Raw genomic sequence first — 18,199 nt, 5'->3', positions numbered from 1 at the left:
ATTTGTCCCTCACTCACGAGGGTTCGGTCACCCCTAACAGGTCTCCGTAGCAATGCCTCAAGGGAGGAAGCTATGTGCTGACAATAAGTTTGGCAACATGTGATGTTATTGCTTGTCTGGTTCCTTACCATGTTCTCTGCCATGTCTGACCGAAACTGGCTCACACCAATTGCACCATGTTGGTAATTATGTCCAAAATATGTGGCTTGCAGTTTGTTTTTCTAGCGTGCCATCAGCTGCAAGTATAATCATGTACATAAGGCGTGGGAAGTCTAGTGCGAAATAAAGTTAAAATAACCACTTTTGCACAGGAGAAAGGAATTGGTGAAACCACCCTGACAGGGAACGTGTTAACCAGAGTTTGTAATAACTAGGGGGCAGAAGTTTGTGTCAACTTTGCTGATGATCGTATCATCTCCAGAAGTTGACCAGATGCTTGGCCACCCCTTTCTCCAAACTTTGAACCCATGTGATTACTGACAGATAGTTTTTATCAGTAACGTTTATGGACTTTGCCAGAGCTGAAAGCCCACATAACATGGCATGTATCTACCATTCTCCAAGAAATGCTAACAACATGCATATTGAGCAATGCTGTACTGACATGAACTGAAAATGAAGTTCTGCATGTCCAGCTTCTGGTGAAACTTTTAATCTTTTTCTCCCCATCGGCATTCTTTCCCCATGATCTGCATAGCCTCTATATCAGATTTGGCTACAATCTGTCACTCCAGAGAACTCTGAATAGGTGAACTTTAATAATTCTAACCACCTGGTACATTGCCCTAGTGAAGAAATGGCAGACTTCAAAATATTAACATTATCCATTTTTAAATAGAGCAGGACCGTAATTTTATCTTCCTGGTTTTACAGTTTTCTGCATTAGGAATTCCATCCTCAGGATACCAGTAGAACCATATAAGAGTTTTCGTTGATTTTGTATTTTCATGCATTTTTTTCATCGTAGTCTTTTAAAATATATTAAAATGAGGTTCCCATATATGCAGTTTGTGTTTTAAGACTTCCAGCATGTCATTGCAGTAGTATATGTACTAGATTGTCTTGAACTGGAAATTGCATGTTGAAGCATCAGTTCGTTTCATTAAATTAGGCATACACAGGAGATGCACTACATAGGTTTTCAGTGAAAGATGGAAGCTTGGCAGTGTTTGAGTCCTGATGGAGCTTGCATTTTTCGCTGAAAATCTACATCAGTTTGTTTGATGTATTGCTGTTTTGCATGTGGTATGGGTGAAGTTCTATTTTGTTCTATATATTTGCATAATATTTTCACAAAGATTACTTACAAGACATGGTGTATGACAGATTTAAATTTTCTGTTTTAGGTTGAGATTGCTACTTGAAGAAATAGGTGGAGACAATAAAACTATTATTTTTGTTGGACAAAAGAGGCGAGCTGACCAACTTGCAAGGTCCATTCAAGGAGCTGGGTAAGCAATTGTATTTACACACTTATTGCTACACTTGCATTAATTTTTGAGAATTTTTGGCAGGGAGTGAAATTCTGTTTTGACTGTTTTTCTGTATGATTTTTGTTCTACTCCTGGCAAATTTCCCATACAACTGGGGTCAAAATGCCAAACTTGTTTTGTATGCATCTAACTTTATACAAGAATGGTTGCCACATGAAAGGAGAAGTTGAATAGATTTAACTTTTCCAAATATTCGAAGAATACATTTTCCTCTTTATTTTTCATTACACCCAACCTAGGCCAGCAAGAGATTTACATCTTACCCTCTCTCTCTCTATCCTATTTGTTAGACAGGAGCTGGTGTCATTTTTAGAGATGATGTCTGAAAGGAAGGAGCAACACCCTCCCATCACAGGAGACAATTGTCACAGTGACCCTACAAGAGAGGGACTATTGCATTCATAGAAACATGTTGCTGAGAAATTGTTTTATCTGCTTAACTAGATTTGTGTTATTGATAGGGACATGCATATTTCGTTTTTGACAAAAAAAGGAAATTTGACAAAACACATTGTAGTGTTAATTTTTCATGTGTTTGAAAGGTGTGAGATGCATTTTGTGACCATGTTTTGTCACGAAATAATGCGAAATGAACTACAAAAAGCGAAATTAACTCTTAAACACGAAATTCAGGGTTTATTCACCGACGCAACACCTTCCGAGGTCTGAATTATCCTGAGAGTTATGCAGTTCCCGGAAAAGTTATTAATTCTGCTGTTAATATTGGAGAAGCAAAAATGGACTCCTTTACACAGAAATAAACTTAATACTCTTATAACTACATAAATGTGCTATTAGAAGTGAAATGTTAATTCTGTGGAATAAGTGTAGTTTTTAAATCAAATTTAGGATTATATTCACAATTTGAAACCCAAAATGTCTTTTTATATACCACTTTTCATCCAATTTTTCACCGCTATAACACCGATATTATATTTTATTTACCGCTTTTGAACCCGAAATTGACTCCGTTTTTGTACCGAAATTTTGCTTTTTTCTTTACCAAAAATATGTGCCTCTAGTTATTGAGCAAAGTCATTTCTCTGGTCTCTCTTTTGGAAGGCTGTATTTGAGACAGCGTTCTGGCAAGTTTTATGTCATCAGCGCTAGAGTCTGAAGTGGTCGGGAAAAGGAACCAAATTTTTCCCATGTATTTTTTACCCCAAAAATGTTTCAAATCATTGATAATACTTTGCTTGGGCCTGGGTGGGTGAGCATATTTAGAGTGAAAACCTAAAATTCTGGAATGTACAATCCACTGCACTTGGTGTAATTTGTATTAATATTGCATTCGTCTAACAATGAATTTGCATAATGATTCAAAAGTATCTTCTCAATATTTTTAGTCTCACCAAGCGACATACTGTAGATAGGAAATGCACACAGTCTTATGTTGAGAAATTACAGTTGAAAGATTTAATTTTTTGCTTTTCTTGTTCGTTAGCATGGGGATTAGTCCACTGAATTATACATTATGCAACAGTGTTTGCAAAGTGTCTAGTAAATGTGTGTGTTCAAGAATAAAAAGACTTCTTATTTTTCTTGTATGTACATAATTGCTTGCATTGTAGAATTACTCCCTTGGTTTACTGTTACAAGCGTTTAAACAAGTCTTTTGATGCTCTATTCATCAGAAATTTATTTTTAGATCAGTGTCGATGGTTGGAAAATGAAACAGTTTAAAGTGGTTTAGAATATTTGATATGTATTTTTTTATACTGAAACTAGAAGATAAATGTTTGATGAAGGGAGCATGTGTTCTCCTGAAACATTACATCAAGAAACATGTGTAAATCCTTTTGAATTTGTATGAAAATGGTCAGTAAAAGTTAGTTTTTTTTTTTATTCTGTATTGAGTTCTGACCTGAGCATGGGTGTTCTTTGTGAATGTCCCTTTATCAATTTCATTTAATTATCACTCGTTCTCATGGCGGCAATTAGCTAAAGCTGGCTGAAAAGCTTTCCAGCCTTTTTGGTGGTTTCTGGAAATCTGCTGGGAAGATAATTTACTTTTATCCACAAAAGCAAATCACAATAAAGTAAATTTTTGCCTTCCTGTAATTATATGTTATAATTATATTTTTTTACTACAAAGATTAGTTTTGGTTTCAATAAAAAGAAAGTAGAAATCTTTGGGGGGGGGATCTGTTGATTAGTTTCCACCCATTATAACAACCTTCTACTACATGGTGAATATTTTTCTGTTGTGGATATAATTTCTTGTAGTACTATATCTCTCTCACTCTTGCCTTAAAGCTATCTTAAATTATTTTACCCACTATATAAAGTTGCTAAATTTCAGGGCTGAATGATTTGCATTCTGAATTTAGCCATTTTTAGAAAACAATTTACACATTTCATATTTTGTGCATGTGTTTTTCTTTTCAGGTATTATGTACAAAGTATCCACGGTGACAAATCTCAAAGTGAGAGAAACTATGCTCTAAATCGTAAGTTTCAATTTAGCTTAAAGCAAAAGGTATTGCTTCTTAGATTATTTTGATTATTTATTTCAAAAAAACTAAATAGTAGATTCTCCCTATGCTTAGCATGATGGGTCTTTTGAGGGAAAATTTGGAAGGGTCTGGAAATATGAAATAGCATTGCTTTACTTCCAGTTGACAAAGTTTTAAGATTTGAAACCACACTTTACTACAGTAGAAATGCTAAGAAAAGCCTTAGCTAAGGGATTAATCACTATCTGCCGGTAAAGGCACATCATTTTATTGTTAAATTACTAATAATTTCCCCCATGTCTTCTTTCTGTAAGCAACTTGTGATTGCATTATTCTTCTAATATGTAATATTTTAAATAGATATAAATTTCTAAATATGAAGCCTATGAGGCAAATGCATTAAATGATGTGCATGAATCAATTATGTTCTTCATGTAATATGTATTCATGGTGGTTGCGGTAAACGCGGTTTAAAATTACTTACGTGAAATTTAAAATATTTCGTAGCGAGCAACGCGGAATTACGAAATCTTTTAAATTTCACGTAAGTAATATGTATTGTTTAGTTGAATTGGTATAAATCATATAAGGGTTGAAAATACAGTAGTCTCTCGTTTATCCGACATACCACCGGGAAAAAAATCATCAATCTGCAACAACTGCAAGTTGCGAGCATGAGCGTAGTCTACTTTTAGTTTCTCCAGACTACCATGTGGCACGCATGCCTACACTATGACTCGTGTGTCTGTTATTCGATACTCTGCGCAGTGCAGTTTATCATTGTAAAATTATAACATCTACACTGCTGTTTGTGAAAATTGCAACACCAAGAAGGATACATGTCATTGCAATGAACTTTATACCACAGATTAGGTACATGACAATACACAAATGATTAGGATTACAGAACTGTACATGATCTCTGACCTTGAGAATTCAGTATGGTGTGAAGCCCCCACGTGCTGCAAACAGAGCCTCTACATGTCGTGGCATGGAATCAAAGAGGGCCTGGATATGTTCCTGGGGAATCTCCCTCCACGCTGTTTCTATGCGAGTCCACAATGCATCAACAGTGGTTGCTGGAGGGCCGTGACGAACATGTTGCCGACCAACCATATTCCAGACATGTTCGATGGGCGACATGTCAGGCTAACGTGCAGGCCAGGGAAGCAGTGGTACCTGTCATTCTTCGAAGACGGCTGCACATTCCTCGCCACATGTGGCCGAGCATTGTCGTGCTGCACTATGGCATTTGGAGTTGCCTGATGGACCAGTACCTTGGGCTCTAAAACCTCCCTGATGTAGCGGTTGCTGTTCAGATTGCCTTCAATACGTAGGAGGCCAGATCACATGTTCTATCCAATAGCCTACACCACCCAAACCATCACACTTGGCGTTTGTCCGCTATGCCACTCAACAATGCAGGCTGCCAGAATGCATTCACCACGGTAGCGTCTAACATGTATGCGGCCATCACTGTAGGACAAGTTGAAGCGGGACTGGTCCGAAAACACTACATTTTGCCACTCGGCACGCCAGCGATGGCTTTCACGTACCCATTGCAGTCTGAGGTGTTTGTGGTTTCTGGACAATGAAAGCCGACGCAATGGCATGCGTGCCACCAGTCCAGCCTGCAGCAGACGGCGTCAAACCATCGATGCAAAAAGGTCCACAGCCTTTGCAGTACTCCAGCGTCGAGCCAACTCTGCGGACGAAGCTGTATGGTCCGTTTCAGCTATGCGGACAAGATGGCGGTCATCCCGTGCTGTGTTTCCATTGTGTGGTCCAGTACCTACCCGTCGCTGCGTACGACCCTATTCTATCCACTGTTTCCACACACTCATCACTGTTGTAGCAGCATGCCCTGTACGAGCCGAAATGTCACGTAATGACAAACTCATTTCCCGGAGACCGACCATTCGGCCCGTTCAAACTCGCTCACATGCTCATATTGCACCCTTTGACGTCGACGAGGCATACCAGCACTTGCTTTCAAGTTTCCACTTCGTTTGACGACACTTCACTCACTGAGCTTGTCGTAACAGAACTTTCCGGTCACACGAGCGAGTGCTGCTGAACCTACGCGTACGCCATCTCTCTGCAATCCTAATAACTTATTGCTGGTACACTTTTCTACACATCCTTGAAGTTTGGATTCATTCGGGCCATTCTTTCTCGGTGTTGCAATTTTCACAAACAGCAGTGTAGTTTGACGTTTAATAGTCTTTTTCTTAACAGCTCCGTATTATCCGACGTTCTGCCGGCCATTTATGTCGAATAAGCGAGACTACTGTAGCACATCCTATATCCTGATTCTCAGATACTGGAACAATTTAAAGTGCATAGTATACAGGGTATGTCAAAATGATGGACCCGATTACAGAAATTTATTCTGTGAAATTAATAAACATATGCTATTGTGAGACATGCGATTCGAAAGGTTAACTTTCAAAGTTTAGTTTCCACGCAGTGTTTCCACTTTCTACCGCTAGGAGTCAGCAGCGAGCAGGAAAATGGTGTTGACTGGAGAACAGAGATCTTTCTGAGTGCTTGATTATCGTGTGAACAAGTCTGTGATTAGTGTGTGCAACGCCATTTCCGTACCAAATATCTGAGAGAACCACTTACGGGGAAGGCCATTCGTAAGTGGTATGAACATTTCAGAGATTCGGGCTGCATCTGTAAATGAAAATCGACTGGCCATCCGTCGACTGGGGAAGAGACAGTGGAATGAGTTCACACATGTTTTGTGCGGAGTCCACAGACCTCCACCTACCATGCAGCGAGAGAACTTCAACTTCCATAGAAAACTGTCTGGCGGGTACTATGGAAACATTTACAAATGAAACCCTCCCGCTTGCAACTAGTTCAAGCCTTAAAAGACGCTGATTATGCTTTGCGCTCGTACTTCTGTGCTGATTTCCTCGCATTAATGGAAACTGATGGGTTCCCTGAGAGGTTAATTTACAGTGATGAAGCAAATTTTCACCTTTCAGGGAAAGTGAATAGACACAACGTAAGGATTTGGGGAACTGCTAACCCCCATGAATTTGTGGAAGACGAACATGATTCTCCCAAAGTGAATGCCTTTTGTGCAATTTCCCATGAAAAGATTTATGGGCCCTTTTTCTTCCATGAACGTACTGTGATAGGACTTGTTTTCCTTGATATGCTGCAACTATAGCTCCTTCCACAGCTTGCAGAGGATAGCGTAGATTTCATTCTCCAATTGGATGGTGCCCCTGTGCATTACCATGGCAGCATTCGGGACCATCTCAATGGGGCATTGGAACAACGTTGGATAGGCGGTGCATCTCCGGAGGATCGATCTCTCCTTCATTGACCACCTCGTTCCCCAACTTGACTCCCATGTGATTTCTTCATGTGGGGTTTTGTCAAGGATCATGTTTACGTACCACCACTTCCAACAACATTGGATGACCTGTGTGCCCGCATCACAGCAGTCATTGCTGATATTGACCGCAACATGCTACACGAGGTTTGGCAGGAGATAGACTATCGGCTTGATGTATGCCGTGTTACGCGAGGTGCTCAATAGAACACTTGTGATTTGTTTGAAAAAAACTTTGACAGATTACCTTTCTTAGCACATGTCTCACAATAACATATGTTTCTCATATTTCACAGAATAAATGTCTGAAATTGGGTCCATCATTTTGACTTACCCTGTATATTAAGATGTAAGTATTCTATTGTAACCTTACCATTTTAGTCTACCAGTGTATCACGTCAACAATTCTTAGGTTCATGTATAGGATAATCTGAATGTTAAAATGACGGACTGAATTAAGAAATTCACTTCACACAATATTGTCGTGATATTAGTGAAAATTACATACAGGGGAACCTTGATTTTTAAGGTTTTGGGGCCCTCAACATTGAATGTATAATGTGTGAAAATGTAAAATTTGGGAACATAAAATTGGGGGCATGATTTCCTGTATATTTGGATTCAGGAAAGGGTTGTGCAGACCCATTGGATGAGGTTCAGCTAATATAGGGCATTATTTCAAACTACAGTATACATCTTTGAAAAACATTTACGTAAATATTAATTTATTAGTGTATAATTTCAGATTATTGAATTATCTGTTGTTATAGCTGAGGTGATACCACTGTGACATGATTTAAAAATTGAAACTATACCATGTCAATGTACCAGAGTTTTGCTTTAAAATATTCATTCTTTCAGATAAGATAATTATTTAAATCAATTCTCCCTGCAATATCCTTTTGCAGGATGTTAAGATCCTCAGTGTCACATGTATCGACTGGCATTGGTGATTCAGTGTGAATTAAAACTTTCAAATACGTACTAATAAGAAAATGCTATCAACTGATACATTTGCATTGGTATTGACTCAGCTCTCTTGTAATGTTTTGAGTTTGTCAATTTTTGTTGGTGACTTTTTCTTTTAATTCTTTAATTGATGGGTACTCCCATTGTTGACAAAATTTTCTGGATTATTCCAGTTCCCCATGTGTCTTGCACAGTCACAGACACTTCTGGATTGCAACGTTACCATTCAAAGTAAATGGTATTCATAAAACCCAGAAGTATCAGTGACTGTACTACCTTTCCTTAGTCCCTGTTTTGGTTCTGATTGTTGTATTTTCATTTCTAGAATTCCGTAACGGATCGGTTACTATTCTGGTGGCAACAGATGTTGCTGCACGTGGCTTAGGTAGGTGAAGATATATTATTTTTCAAATGTTAGTATTTATAAATCCAGGCTGTTTGGTGCCATGTTGCGAGTTCCAGGAGAATAATCCTTTGCATGTAGAATTGTAGTCCCAGTCAAAGAAAGAGCAATATATGGTGAATTAACATGAGTATTACGTTACAGCCAGGTCTTGTATGGTGAGCAGATTTTCATATCATTGTTATTTTTATCTTTGAAAAGAGTGGTTTGTCTTGACCAGTGGTGCTTCATGCAAATATCAGTAGGTAAGGGAAGGATGAAAACTGGAATAATTTTTACCTACAGGTATTGTATCATATTTTAAATAACAATTATATCATTCCGTTATGAATCCTCGGATATAATGTCACCATATTTTTGTCTTTAAATTTTTCTAATATTTTTTCATGGCAATTACACTTACGTAGCAAATTTTATCTATTGCTGTCAGCTTCAAGGTGGGAGCAAATTTTTGGAAAGAAGAATTACAAAATAATGTTGGATTAAATTGATACAGAGCTTGAAATAATTCCTTGATCATGATATAATGGTAACTATGAGATTCTAGTTCTTTGTAATTCCACATTTAAAGCAAAGTATTGAAGTGTATTAGTGTTTCTGGACAAAACCTAATGCATTGTCAGAAACTAGTAATCCTAGCCTTTGGATTTGGGTGGTAGTGTAGTAGCTGATGCCAGTTTCACAAGACCATATGCTACTTGGCATAATCTATCCTAAAGATTTTTGTTTTAACCCTTAAAGGTTAGGACATGACAAATGCCACATTTAGTTTTTTCACTTGTGGAGCATACTGTGACTGGTAATGTTCAGAGATGCATGTTTTGAGTGCTACTTAGCCTTGAGGCATTCTATTAGTAATGCTTAATTGATTCTGACTGTGTTGTGGGAGATTTCCCACCCACTTTTACATTAGATAATACTTTTTTTCTGCAAAAATATAACCAGCAAGTTTGCAATTCTTGCCATGAGAATGGAATGCATGCGAAGCAATATGCTGGTACTGTTTTGAACCCTCACGTTGCCTACGTGTGACCTGGAAAACTTCAGATTTTATAAAAAAAAAAATAATACATTTTTCACTTTTGTTTGCTATTTGGTAAATTAATATTGAGATTTTTCAACCATAGACTTTCAGCAAAGACTGTTTAGAAAAAAATGAAGTACAGTTTCTAAAAGAGATATAAATTTTTATTTAAAACTTTGAGGAATTTTAAACTTCCCACTGAAAAAGTGCTTGATGTTCAGGCCTTATTGCTTAAATTAGACCTCAATGTTCAAGAGTTAAGTTTTCAAATGAGGAACAATATTGTGCTGTATAATTCACAGTAAGTATTCCGAACAGTGCAAGATGTTCATAATGATTAATACAATGCGATTTCTTTTCTGTAGATGTTGAAGATGTTAAGGTTGTTATCAACTATGACTATCCAAACAATTCAGAGGATTATGTTCACCGTATTGGCAGAACAGGAAGGTGTGCACAAGCAGGCACATCGTATGCCTTCTTCACCCCTGATGATGCAAGCAAGGCCAAGGATCTCATATCTGTTCTGAGAGAGGCAAAACAGGAAGTTAACCCACAGTTGGCCTCCCTAGCAACAAGGCCAAGTCATAATAATAATAGATTCAGACGTAAGTTTTGCATATGCTTTTGTTAAGTCTCATTTCTGTTGACTGAACTAGTAAACATTTACTACAAAAGAAAAATATTCATTCTGTAATTAATATTGTAAAATTTTCAACAGCTTGGATGGGAAAACTGACAGGAATGTCAAATTTCAGATAAGTGGTGTAGGCAAACAGTTTTCATGGAGGAGCTAGAAGGTCTGATAGACCACAAGGCACCTTTCTTCAAGATCCAGCAATGAGAAATATGGCAAACAATCAGTTTGAACACAATTTTAGTGGTAGGAATCCATGTTCATTCTCTCATTTCTCACAATGATCAAAATGGCAAGAACTCATTGCCTTCCGGTGTCTTGTTCATACCAGGCTGCGGACAATTCAAATATATTTCCAGATTGTAGCAGAAACACACTGCATTCATTTATAATTACAAGAAAAGTGATGCTAAGAAGAAAATTTCCAAGCTTCCCCAGAAAATATCGCCACACCCCTGTCTCCCTACTCATTTTTTTTCTGGCACATTTAAGTCAACACCCAGATCACATGATCTACATGCATTTAGTTATTACTCAATGGGCCAAAAGAAATTGAATTAACAAAAACATGCTGTTTGAAAATAAATGAATAAAACAAAACTACTGCACTACAATATTAACAAAAATAATGAGATGCGGTGGTGCCTTATGGTAAAAATGGCTGTATTTAGTGTATGGTCCTGTAGGACAAGCCAAAAACAATTCCCCTCTCAATCGTGATTAAGCTACCAGTAAATGGTGACCACTTTTTAAGTACACTGTATTCACACGCAAAATCAGATACACATGTAACCACCTTAGCTACCCTAACTAATCACAACTGATAACTGAGGGCAGATAAGAAGACTTGCCCAAATCATTGCCTAGTGGGGGTTGAAGGATGAATGAACACCTGCATACGAGAGGGGTGGGCAATACCATGTTGTTGAGAAGATGGAGGATTAAAAAGAGTGCATGCTTTTCATCTTCATTCTGATTTCCAAATTACAATATTCTGAAGAAAAAAAACAAAAAAAAACTTCAAATTAAAAATAATCAAGACTAACTAACTAACTAACTCTCTAGCCTTCTTAAACCTGAAAGTTCATGGCTGCAGCAACACAGGCCTTCCATCTGTCCCTATCTTGAGCAAGAACTATATACTCTTTTCCATCCCTACCGATTTCCCTTAGGTCCATCTCGACGTTGTCCCTCCATCTTCGTCTTGGCCTTCCTACTGGTCTCTTACCATCAGGTTTCCCAACAAGAATCCTGTAAACTCCTCTTTCCTCTCCCATTCGTGCCACATGGCCTGCCCACCTAAGTCTTCTTGATTTAATTATTCTAATAATGTCCGGACATGAATACAAATTATGTAGTTCTAAATTATGTAACCTTCTCCACTCACTTGTCTCCTCATCCCTTTTAGGTCCAAAGATTTTCCTAAGGATCCTATTTTCAAATACTCTCAATTTATGTTCCTCTTTCAATGTAAGGGACCAAGTTTCACATCCATATAATACTACAGGCAAAATTACGGTTTTGTATATTTTAACTTTTAGATTCTTAGATATTAAACGAGAAGACAAAAGTTTATGAAGAGAGAAGTAACATGCATTTCCTGAATTATGCCTACTTTTTATTTCCTCTTTAATATAATTTTCATTTGTTAATATTACTCCTAAGTATTTGAATTTGGAAACTGGTTCAAACGAGTTGTTATCAATAATTAGATTTAGATTATTACCTAACACTTGGTTTCGGCCTGTAAGCATATATTTAGTTTTCTCTTTGTTAACTTCCAAACCTATCTCTTTAGCAGTTTTGAAAAATATTTTAGCATTATTCTTAATTGTATTCACATCATCCCCCAGTAAGTCTACATCATCTGCATATGCTAACAACTGAGTCACACCATTTAATTTTAGTCCTTCTTTAGTTTCGTTTACCTTCCTAACAGCATATTCTAAGGCAAAATTAAAGAGCAATGGAGATATTGCATCTCCTTGTGGCCGCGGTGGCTCAGTCGGTAACGCGTCTGACTACCATGCTCAAGGTCCCGGGTTCGATCCCCGGCCGGTTCAAATCCGGGAACTTTTCTAACGGTGAAAGCGGCCCCGGCGCCCACCCAGCGTCGAATAACATGGGTACCTGGGGGAAACCCTGGGGGGTAAAGGCGGTTAGGGGCGTGATGCTGATCACATCACCCCCACTCACGACCGGATCAAGAAAGTGTGGGGCGTTACCCCCACACCCCCTATACGCCTTCATGGCGTGGTGCTATGCACAGGGGAACACTTTACCTTTTTTTACCTTGTTTTAACCCATCATGAATTGTAAATTTGTCAGACATATTAATACCCACACGAATTTTACTTTGTTTCACTGGTGCATATTTTTATCATACTAACAAGCTTCTTAGGTATTCCAAACTCTACTAATATATTATATAATTTCTCTCTTTTGACCGAATCATATGCTTTTTTGAAATCAATGAATAGCTGATGGACATTTTGATTATATTCCCACTTTTTTTCAAGTGTCTGTCTGATGTGAAAAATTTGATCTGTAGTTGATCTGTTGCGTTTAAATCCACATTGATAATCACCTATAATTTCATTAGCATATGGGGTTAGTCTTGTTAAAAGAATGTTAGATAATATTTTATATGTTGTTGAGAGTAGAGAAATTCCACGGTAATTATTGCAGTTCATTTTATCACCTTTTTTAAACACAGGAACAATTATGGATTCTTTCCACTGTTGAGGGATTTCTTCTTTATTCCATATTAAACAAATTAATTTATGAATTTGACAAATTAATGAATTTCCGCCATATTTAATTAACTCAGCTGGTATTAAATCAATGCCAGGTGCTTTGTTATTCTTTAGCCTTTTAATAGCATCTTTAACTTCAGTCAAGTTAGGTTCTGGGACTAAAGGTTCTGCTGTGTGTACTTCATTTACTTCTGATTTATCTCCTACATGGACATTTAAAAGGTCATTAAAGTAGTTCTTCCATCTATTTAGAATATCGCTTGGGTCAGCTAGAAAATCACCGTCTTTATCTTTTATCTAGTTTACTTTAGGTTGCCACCCCTTTCTAAACTCATTTACACCTTTATATAAATCTCTGATATTTTTATTTTTGCTGTTTGTTTCAATTTCGTTAATTTTGCTTTTCAAGTAATCTCTTTTTTTACTTCTAAACGTGCGGTTAACTTCTCGCTTTATTCTATTATAATAGTTTAGATTTGTATCATCAGAGTTATTTAACCACCTAAGTCTAGCCTGATTTCTTATTTCTATTAGATTATGACATTCATTATCAAACCATGGCTTACTTTTTCTCGGTTTATGGTATCCTATACTTTCTTTAGCTGCTGATTCTATTGCATTACGTATGTGCTCCCAATTCTTATTTACGTCTGTTTCATTTATATTTTCGTCATCATTTAAATCCTGCAAAACATCAAATCTATTTGACAGTTTAATTTGGTAATCTTTCTTAATTCTTTCATCAGTAAACTTTCCTGTATCAAATTTTAGAACTTTTAGATTTTGTTGCTTATGATTTATCACTGAGAGTCTTTCTCTTAATTTAGCAATTACTAAATAATGGTCACTGGCACAGTCAGCACCTCTATGTGTACGAAAGTCAATTATACTAGTATACCTTCTCTTATCAATGAGAATATGATCTATCTGATTATGAGTTTTACCATCTGGAGAAGAGCAGGTATATTTATGGATATCTTTATGTTTAAAAGTGGTACTTTTCACAATTAAATTCTTTGAGGTTGCAAAAGTAATCAATCTTATCCCATTATCATTACTTAATTCATGAAGACTTTCTTTACCAATCGTGGGTTTAAATGTCTCTTCTTTGCCAATCTGTGCATTACAGTCACCTAACAGAATTTTCATATCATACTGAGAAAATTTATCAAAGACCTGTTCTAACTCTGTATAAAAATCATCTTTAGTATTATCATCTTTATCTTCCGTTGGTGCATGTATGTTTATTAAAATAATCAAGTGAACTCCATACTAGATCATATCTTATTTCCAGAGAAATAGGGATACCTTCCCATTGAAAGAAAGAGTGCAGTTCGTATCCAATTACTAGAGGTACATATTTTTGGTAAATAAAAAAACAAAATTTCGGTACAAAAGCAGAATCAATTTCGGGTTCAAAAGCTGTAAAATGAAATTTTGCTGTTATAGCTGTGAAAAAGCAGCATATAAAATGACATTTTGGTTTTAAAAATGTGAATATAATCTAAAATTAGATTTAAAAACTGCACTATTACACAAAATAAACATATCCTTTCTAATAGCACACAAAATCATTACCAGAATATTAAGTTTATTCCTGTATAAAAGGGTCCCATTTTTGCCTCTCAAATGTTCGCAGCAGAATTAATCAATTTTCCATGAATTGCATAACTCACAGGATACTTCGACTTCAGAAAGTGTCGCGTTGGTATATAAATAGTAAATTTCATGCTTAAAAGAGTATTTCGCATTTTGCAGTTCATTTCGCATCATTTCGTGACAAAACAGGTTAGGAAAATGCACCTCGCACCTTTGAGAAACAGGAAAAATTAACATTCAATGCAAATCCATAACATAATTTTGATCTCGCTTTCTACTATTACAGAATAAATAAGGTGGTTAAAGAGTGAAAGCTTTTTGGATGCTAAACACAATGGGGGAGAGGGGAGGGGGAGGTGACATGGGTTGGAGACATATTGTTTACACAAGAGGATATTTTCCTCTAGGTCCACATAGCAACAGGTGACTCACTGAATAGTTGTGATGTCATTCACTCTTGATCAGCATAGCAACAGCTTTACGACCTACAACTAAGAAAGCTATTTCTTAAAACTGGATTGTACTTCGCATTATATAAAAGATATAATTTTTTGTCACTTTTACCCATTAAAAACCAGGGTGTGCATTATACATGCATAAACACTGTAATTTTTCAGAGTTTGAAATGTCATAGCTGTTTTTTGGAAGGAGGAGGAAGTTTTGAAAATGGCTTCACTGTCATCGGTCAAAGTTTCAGCCGAGCCTTAAGTGTGAAAATGGGATTCTGCTGTACTTGTGTAATTCATTACATCTTGCTTATCTAACAACTATTTTGCATGAATTCATATTTTTGGTACTTATTTTGTTAATTAACAACTTTTGTCTTCAATCTAAAATTATTGATACATGTTTATACTGTTGTAACATTCCAGTACTATCTGTTTTCGCATAAACTTCATTTCATTATTTATGCTACAGTGTAATTACTTATTTACTAAATCTCAGCCTGTTATATTAATAACTTTTTTCTTTCATTTTCTACAGGTTATGGATATGGCAGGAGGTTTTGATTATTCCAATACATTGTGTTGAATCCTTTGAAGGGAGACAACACTACAGGTTAACTCGGACCATTTCAGGTTGTACATAAGATCTTGTCTTGATGCAAGTGTTATATTTATGTTATGCATAACATGCATTTTCCATGAAACAGTATTACAAGAAAGTTTTAAGGAAAACTGCTTCTGAAAACAACAATGTTTTTATAAGTGAGAAATAAACAATGAGGAAGAAATGTAATTTTTTTTCCCTAAACAACTCCTATAACTTTTATTTCAGTTAAGTTTGAAATGTAAATGCACGGCCATGAAAATAGGTGGTTGTGCAAAATTGTGCTGGTGCCACATGTGGGAAAAGCAAAGCGAGAAGTGGACAAAGGTATCTGGTTCCCGTGCACCTTGTAGCAACTTCAACCAGGCTGCGTTGCAACTGCAGCTACCATCCATTTGCAGCACGGCTTTGCTCTGCCCACTCACTTCCTCCTCTACCGTTATAAGTGTCCCTTCATCAATATCATCATCATCTTTGCAAGTAGCCAAAAGTTGAAGAAATGTAAAGTAAAATAACTTAATCAATAATGAAACTAATATTTTAATAGAGCTCATGCTGTATATACTAACTATATCCAAGAGATAAAAATTGCTTTAACCTACCACGGTCTGCCTAAGCAGGGATGCCCAATCCTGTAAGCTGCGTGACATTAATGTAACACTCCACATTCCTTCTGTGCCTACCCTAGTCATATACGTTACCCAACACCAACGCAATCTCACTTTGCAAATGTGCGGTAGCATCGGCGTTTATGCCTTGGTCTCACAGTGTTGATTAATGCTATTGTGTTGACATTTGGCTTACTTGAGAGGTTTATATTGATTTAAAATAAAGAATGGCAAATCTAATTTTGGTAGTCTTATTTTCGGAACACCCTGTGCCCCAGAAATATCCCAAGACTATTGATAAACTATCCTTAACATACCTCTATATATTCTCAAAGATTGACTTATACCAGTAATATATTTAAAATACCTTGATGTTTATTTTCCCTCTTATTTAGTGAATGCTATGATAGACATGGTACAAAGATTCATTAGTTACATTCACTAGTGAAAGTCGATTAATTAGGAACACTTATCACGTTCAACCATACCATACTAGACAAGAGTTCGTATTGTCCAATCAGCACCCAGAACTCTCCCCACCTGTAAGAGAATCTTATGATTATTGCATATTTATACACATGGCAGATTGAAGATAATGATTATGTACCTTGGTAAAATATAAGCTGATAAACGTTCAAACTATTTATTCTGACCTGACTTTGTCATAAACGTCACAACTGAAGCAGTGTACATTCTCTATGGTAAATTTCCCATAAAGATTTTACAGTTTAAATTAGGGATGGGACCGATTAATCGGTACTCTATCGGTATCGGCCGATATAGGCATATCGGTTTATCGGTAAATTTACCGATTATTTTACCGATCCGATATATCGAAAAATATCTCATAATTTAGTGCAAAATTCTGCCATTTTGTTGTAACTTTTATGGATAATCTCGATGCCCTACTTTCTAAAAAAGTAATTGTCTAAATATTCAACTTCTTTTGCACTGCAGTCACCTCGAAACACACATTTATTAAGGAGATCAATGAACATTTCAGGTTCTTCAAGGACCATTTCTAATTTTATATCGGATCAGTAGAATATCGGTTATCGGTATCGGTAAATTTTATATCGGTACTTTATCGGTATCGGCCAAAATTTCATATCGGCCCATCCCTAGTTTAAATCCATAACCTTTCTTTGTTACATAATTTACAGCACAAATGTACACACCACCAATATACCAATTTCCTTTAAAACTTCTAGGTACCTAACTTTTAAGTACTATGTTAAAGGTTTGAATTAATTTTCAAACACCTAGGCAAAACATAAACCAGCTGGTGCATGCAATAATATACATATGCTCTGAGTGCACGTATGAGCATCTGAAAGTCAATATGACTACCTAACATATTGCTTTTGCAACATGTTTGAAATTAGTGATAATCATGTGGATGCAGTTTTCTTAACACACTGGGAATGATATATCACAAGATTTTGTTATGTACCCAGTAGGACCAAGTAATGTAAATAGTTTGCCAAAGAGGAATAGAGATGGCAGCACCAGGTGTGCAAGATTAAGAATTAGCATAATATAGGTGAATAACTTCATAAATAAGAACAAAGCAAATTGGAAAGATGAAAAACAATAGAATATACAACCTTTGTCAGAAAAGTTCCAGGACTGAGCTTGTAAAAAAATAAATTGTTCAACTTACGGACTAATGGTCCTAGGTCTTGTCAAAATAGTCCCCTCGGCTACCTATGCACAGCTGCCACAGTTTCTGTAGGTCATGGAAGCGAGCAGAGAAAGCTTCATCCGGGATGCTTCTCAGCACATCTGTCACAAAACTGTTTGGATTGCTACAATATCTTCGACACTTCCCTTTCATCAGCTTTTTCTCATG

General features: G+C 36.6%; 1 protein-coding gene across 1 annotated transcript in view; it reads left to right on the top strand.

Moving 5' to 3' along the window:
* The window catches only part of LOC145999000 (ATP-dependent RNA helicase p62-like), a 47,282-nt gene extending 30,695 nt beyond the window's left edge, over positions 1–16,587 (top strand). The window contains exons 9-13 of the mRNA XM_083135854.1: positions 1,347–1,451; positions 3,882–3,943; positions 8,596–8,655; positions 10,063–10,305; positions 15,674–16,587. Of these exons, the coding sequence (XP_082991980.1) occupies positions 1,347–1,451; positions 3,882–3,943; positions 8,596–8,655; positions 10,063–10,305; positions 15,674–15,699 (496 nt within the window). The 3' untranslated portion in view covers positions 15,700–16,587. The remainder of the gene's footprint in view (positions 1–1,346; positions 1,452–3,881; positions 3,944–8,595; positions 8,656–10,062; positions 10,306–15,673) is intronic.
* The last annotated feature ends 1,612 nt before the right edge of the window (positions 16,588–18,199 follow it).

This window comes from Lepisma saccharinum, chromosome 14 (assembly GCF_977018435.1).
Source record: "Lepisma saccharinum chromosome 14, izLepSacc3.1, whole genome shotgun sequence".
Taxonomy (NCBI): Eukaryota; Metazoa; Arthropoda; class Insecta; order Zygentoma; family Lepismatidae; genus Lepisma; species Lepisma saccharinum.
This window is presented reverse-complemented; position numbering and strand designations above follow the sequence as displayed.